General features: G+C 40.1%; 1 protein-coding gene across 1 annotated transcript; it reads left to right on the top strand.

Annotated features, from left to right (window-relative positions):
- Positions 1-3,381: 3,381 nt before the first annotated feature.
- On the top strand, positions 3,382-5,200 carry LOC125895533 (regulator of G-protein signaling 5-like). Its single transcript, XM_049587449.1, has 5 exons — positions 3,382-3,514; positions 3,748-3,834; positions 3,946-4,007; positions 4,137-4,303; positions 4,433-5,200. The coding sequence occupies exons 1-5, from the start codon at positions 3,468-3,470 to the stop codon at positions 4,646-4,648; spliced, it is 579 nt and encodes a 192-aa protein (XP_049443406.1). The 5' UTR covers positions 3,382-3,467; the 3' UTR covers positions 4,649-5,200.
- The last annotated feature ends 1,139 nt before the right edge of the window (positions 5,201-6,339 follow it).

Here is a 6,339-nt window from a genome sequence, read left to right as displayed (position 1 = left end):
GACAGCCCTTCACTCAACAATATGATACAGGTTTTATCTTCCTGGCTCTTATATTCTCTCATTTCCGGTTGTCTATTGTCAATAGGACTGACAGAGGCGCAGAAGTGTACTGACATCATAGTATGAGTGTATGAGTGGGTGAGTGGGTGTCTGGGATGCCCAAGGCTTCTCAAGCAGACCTTTGTTCTTTCCCGGCAATAAAAGTGGTGCAATTAAATCCTCCCCAGCTGAATGAATCTGGACAGGTTAGGTAATGTGCAGTTGTCTGTCTGCTCAGCTGGGTTATCCACTCTACATTAGCTGACTCAACCTCATCCTTGCTGATTTGTCATGGTACACTGTGAGATCACGCTAAATGTTTGTGTACCACAGGAAGTGCCCTCCACACAGCTTCCTTTTTAGCCCAGGGAAGTCCTCAGTCTGGATTCAAGTGTTTTAAGGGCAATTTGTAAATTTTTGTTTTGTTGTTCCAAACATGACTAATATCTGGGTAAGCTGTGGCAACTGATCATCTTGAAGGCTAGGAAAAGATCACGATGATTAAAAGAAACAAACTGCTGACTGTTGTTAGGAGATGGGATGTGAACTGTGCTCTGTTTCTAGTTATCTAACAACATTAGTCTGCTCTCAATCTGAGAATCTGAGAGTCTGACAGTCATCATTCAAACTGCAAAAGGTCATTTGTCAGAAAAACACGTAGCACACATACGTATTTGAACAAATGACCTTAGCCATAACTTTTCTTCCCTTGTTCTTTAAAGGATTAGTCTATTCAGATTTTATAGTTTTTCTATCACCAACAAATCCCATGAAAAGACCAAAAGTACTGTTCGTGTATCCAAACCCTGGGCTGTACTGTGTCAGAATGTACTGGAATTCTTTATATCATCATCTGCTCCAGGCAAGCTACTGTGTGGCTATATAGCGTAGCCTGCACTGCTTAATAAAGCTACATGCTAACATTAGGGAAACATGTAAACTTGGTTGCAGATGTTGGAAGTTTCTCCCCAAGTTCATATCATATTCCACAAGAGTATGTCAGGTTGTGTTTAAAAGCTTTTTTCTGTGGTTTTTCACAAGAGTGCCACTATTTCCTGTTACACTCATTCCCTGGCTGTAATGATGGTGCAGAGACGCCAAGATGTGAAAGACCCAAAAATGCAGACCAATCACAGTAGACTGGTATTTTTTGAGGGGGACTTGACCAATCTGCATGAAATTCGGTGAACATAATCTAGGGACCAGTATCTAAAGTTCCCTCTTGGCAAAAGTTGGAAAACTTACTAAACCTGAGCTTCTATAAGGCAATGAATATTGCGGAGGGCGTGGCTCATTTATACTAAACTTGGTAGATATGTAGAACAGGACAAAAACTCTGTCTGAATACATTGCTCTTCTTAATGGCTTCAGTTGACTATTTAATCTGCAATTTCCTATGACCTGTATCCCAAACACACACCATGTGAAACTGTACGTGGGCAACTGTGCACTCAATGGGTATGGACTAGTGTTTTTGTAACCTTCGAATGAATATCTACAAATGGAGCGGATCGTTCCACAATTCAGGTCAGTTCAAACACTGACACTAGATAGAGCTATTTGCATTTTCACTTTGGCCACTATAGTTCTCCCACACCCTTAGCACACGGAGAAGGTTCAGATCTGCAACCTCACCGCTGGATGCCACTAAATCCTACTCACTGGACCTTTAAAATATGTAAACATGTTCAAGTAGAAACCTTAAATACAAGTATAACCCTGAAAATGAGTCCTCTTTCAGAAACAATGTCATTTGTTTTAAAAACGAAACATGTTTCAAGATTTTATCTTGATCTCTTTTTTTCTGTCTGGAATACTTTGATCTTCCTCATGATCAAAGTGGTTAACATAATGTCATAGCTTGCATGTTTCTTGGTGTATACAATGTGTTGGTCTGAGGAGTTGTGGTGTACCAAGCATTCAGTTATTGTAAATCAAATGATTAAATATTCCTAGTTACAGTATATGCCAAATCTTTTTCCTGGCACTGTATACTCTCTACAAAGAGAAAAACTTATACTGACATCTCTTACTGAAAGACCTGAATCTAGCTGCTTCATAGGAAGTGACTCGTGTAAAAAAGAAAAAACATTATATAACATTGGCATTTGACAACAAATGTTTTATTAGAGGGGAGTAGATTTAATCTTTCACACAGTTCTCATGGATCCTAATTCCTTGAAACGCCCATGGCTATAGACTTGCGTAATGGGTGACATACAATGTTTCCACTGTCATTTAGGAAATTGTTGTTAGAGTACCTAAAATGCTGTAATTCCTGTATCAGCTCTGGTGGCTTCTTGTAGTATCCAAGAGAACAACAACAAATTCACAAAAACAAACATTATTATGATTTTTTTTTTTTTTGCTTTAAGCAGCTGACTAACTCTATTTTAGAATATGGTACCTAAAGTACTGTAATGTGTTCGAGTCATTCCCATTCTTCAGTCATGCACGTATTGCCTTAGATTATCTAATGCCCCTTTAATCAGAATTATATGATGAACAAATCCTAGATAAGCAACCTGCAGGCTCGCCATATGGGAAGCGGCCCGCTGCAGCTTTATTGTGTCGAGCAGTTGGCTGTACATCTAGCTCCCTTACAGTAACATAATTAAAGAGAGTAAATACCACATTTCCTTCCCACCATTCCCTGGGATGAACACCTTTATCAGGTCCATAAAGAGGCAGGGTGTGATGGTAAAGTCATGTCTTTGTGTAAACCAGGGCCATGAACCAGGACCAAAGACACTGTCGAGAAATGACAACACAGGATGTTATTAGCAGATTGCAATGTTCGCTGCTTCACACAGATTTATTGAAACCTTTATTCATACTGGAAAACTTACTAAAAGCAACCTTTGTTTTGTAACAAGTTGTGGTTGCGTTATAAAATACAAGTCTTTTTTTTTTCCTCCCGAAAAAGCTAATAAACGCTGAAATATGACAAATAAGTGCCAGGTTTAAGAATATTCTGAGGCTTATTCCATTTCAGAGTCACAAAAATGCTGCCTACAGTAGTCTTCATCTACACACTGGAGTAAATGTAGTATGTGTGTAAAAATGCTGTTTTGAAAGAAAACACTCAAAGATTCACCGTGGCGTATTTTCAGGGACACACAAGAAAAACACAGCACTGTAGAATATCAGTGGCTTTCATCGTTTCACAGTAATTTCCCAGCCCCGTCCTTGCATATCCCCCCTCTCATCATCTCTCTCCCTCTCTTTCTCTTACTCTCACTCTACCTCTCTGTGATTGGCTGAGTGGGCTGATGACATGTCAGAAGCAGGGGAGGCTGAACTATAAAAGCTCTGCTCCGGCTCCGCTCAGACACAGACAATCTTGCTCCCTACTGAGCTTCACTAAACGGATATTTAACCACCACCCGACCAAGACACCACCCCTACCAGGTCCAACCTGCTTCTAAATGATGTGTAAAGGACTAGCATCTCTGCCTACCTGCTGCTTGGAAAGGTACATGCAGCTTCATGCAAACACTCACATGGCTGATGTTTGGATATCTGGATTACAGCTGCTGTTTTATCTTTATACATCTGTGTGAGAGTATTTGAGAGTCTGTAAAAGGAAGGTTTAGGTTATGTTTAATTCAGACTTTGCACTCAGTGTGGATGTATGCTGTGCAGGTTGTCAGTATGCAATCCAGGTCTTGTGAAAAATGTTTCTAACCTGTTGTCTTTTCCGCACAGGGCCAAGGAGCTGAAAGCAAGGCTGGGAAGCATTTTGCAGAAATCCAACTGGAATCTATCCTGCTGCAAAATGGGGCAAAATAATAAGTAAGCATCACACATACTGTACTAAATATGAATACCAGTTGATTTTACACTTGTTTTCTCTTTGTGTTTGAAATTGTGGGATAAATCTAATCTTGCTTCATCTTTTTTCAGGCCAAGTCTGGAGGAATGCATCAAGTGGAAAGAGTCCTTTGAAAAACTTCTGTCCAGCAAATGTAAGTAAGATTTTTTTCCTTTTTTGGCCTCTTCCAGTAAATGTGTACTGTAGATGCACTCACAGACAGATGCAGCCCCTGCGGGATCATTATGTGCCATAAGTAATCAAATTTGCTCTCTTTCCTCAGATGGACTGTGTGCCTTCACAGCCTTCCTGGTGTCTGAGTTCAGCGAGGAGAACATTGCATTCTATTTTGCCTGTGAAGATTACAGGAATACCAAGTGTCCTGCCAAACTACCAGCCAAAGCCCAGAAGATTTACGATGAATTCATCGGCAGTGATGCTCCCCGGGAGGTAAGGAAACACCAATCTCAACAAGGGATTTAAATCTGAAAAGTTAGATAATGGGGCTCAAAAATGGCTAACCTCTCCAAATTGGAGCAAAAAACTAATCTGGTTCTGTCTCTTTGTCTCTTTTATCAGATTAACATCGACCACGAAACTCGTGACATTACCAGAGCCAACATGCTGGTGCCATCAACCTCCTGCTTCGACCCAGCCCAGCACAAGATCTACATGCTCATGGCCAAAGACTGCTACCCTCGCTTCCTCCGCTCTCCAGCCTATAGGGATCTAGTGTGCCAAGCCAAACCAAGCGCCAAGGCCACCAAGCAACCCCGGCAGGAGAAGAAGGCGTGAACTCTCTCTGTGAGCCCATGAAGAATTGTTAGTGATTCACCTTAAGGGTTGAGAAGGCAAGAGTGGCATGGCATTAGGTGCTGCATCTTGAAGCTGGACGCAGGTGCGGACACAGAGATCGTCTTGAGAGCAGCGATGGATAAGCGTGCTCTGTACAGTAGACACTGAAGATTGAAGAGAAATGGAAAATAGAGGGAAAGTTTAAGGTTGATGCCTTAAACGAACTGTGGTGTGAACACAGAGGACGTTTGGACATGTGAAAGTATAAGAGACTGAGTGACAATCAAACAGGAGAAGGGAGGAAAGCACTTTTCTTTGCCATTAGGCAAACATTTTTTGGTCGTGATATGAAATATCTCTTTGTCAAAGTTTTACACTGTAAACAGGCATGAAAGGTACTTTATGATTTTGTATTTATTTGTATTTATTTGCCTGTAAGATATTTGGTGCATTTTTACCAAATGCAGATGAAAAAATGTGCAATTTAATTTATATTCTATTTATATAATTGTTGTCTTTTTTACATAACAATTATTAAACTAAATTATATGAAAAATAAAGTGACAAAATGAAATGCTAAAATGCCTCCTTATTGAACAAAATCATGGTTTACATTTTTTTTTTTTATCTTTGGGATACAAGATGAGTTGCTGCACATGTTCTCTGTACCATACAATAGCACTAACAAAGAACCATTATTATGATACTTTAAGCCTCCACCTTGTGTATTTTAATTTTCTCACATACTGAGCCCAGTGACTTAGATGAAACATATATGAAAGATATGGTCAGCAGTAGTTGTGCACATGCCCAGAGACTGCATGTTTGGTCATCCACTGAAATCATTACATGATACAAAACTGACAATGATATATTTGCTTTGCATCATGAAGCATTCTGCAGCCGGTGTTGCGCAGAACTGTTATTCACCAAGGAAACCGCTCTGCTCTGTGTTATAAAGACCTCAGACAATGACCGCATCCACCTGCACTGAGCTTTTGTCCCATATCATGTCAATGAGAAAGAGCCGTCTTGCAAACAGGAAGCACAGAGAGATTATGTGACAGCATTAACGTAATAAGAAGGGTAATATAACTTTATGATTACCTTAGCAACTGTTTGCGCTAGCCATTGACTTTAGGTAATAAATGACCTGGCTAGAGCACAACCACTGCTGTCTGCAACAGAGGGATAATACAAAACCCCACAAATCCCTCTGATTAGGTAATAATGACATTGATCGCAGTGATAATGCTTGTTATCTAATTTGTTCTCATTAAAATTCTAACTATTGATTGCTTTAGCAGAGAACAAAATGTGGCTGAATGTGTACTTTGTGTATTCAGATGTCATCAGTGTAGAGTGGAGCCAGTGTCAGGTGGACAACAGCTGGTCCACAGGCCTGATGCATATGAACATCTCATGATGTTGTCTCCCTCTCCATAGTAACCCTTTGACATTTTATCTGGATTTAAGCATAACAGTGGTCATCTGTAATACTACTGCTACTGTTTTAGTGTTTACATATTGTGACCAATGTTGCAGGGGACATCCAAGAGGTATATATTTAGTTTACAAGACTGAAGAACTTGAAGTGCACTTGAAATGGTTGGCTGCACATTGTGCATGCCCTGTCTATACATAACTTAAAGCAGCAAATACATTTTTGAATGAAACATAACATGATGAAG

Source organism: Epinephelus fuscoguttatus, linkage group LG10, assembly GCF_011397635.1.
Source record: "Epinephelus fuscoguttatus linkage group LG10, E.fuscoguttatus.final_Chr_v1".
Classification (NCBI taxonomy): domain Eukaryota; kingdom Metazoa; phylum Chordata; class Actinopteri; order Perciformes; family Serranidae; genus Epinephelus; species Epinephelus fuscoguttatus.
The sequence above is the reverse complement of the archived record's forward strand: the minus strand, read 5'-3'. Positions and strand labels throughout refer to the sequence as shown.

Excerpts from the sequence above, each read along its gene's own strand:
- LOC125895533 (XM_049587449.1), top strand. The coding sequence starts at position 3,468 with ATGATGTGTAAAGGACTAGCATCTCTGCCTACCTGCTGCTTGGAAAG. Across the intron at positions 3,515-3,747 it reads CCTACCTGCTGCTTGGAAAG|GGCCAAGGAGCTGAAAGCAA; the intron begins GTACATGCAGCT and ends TTTTCCGCACAG. Across the intron at positions 4,304-4,432 it reads GCAGTGATGCTCCCCGGGAG|ATTAACATCGACCACGAAAC; the intron begins GTAAGGAAACAC and ends CTCTTTTATCAG.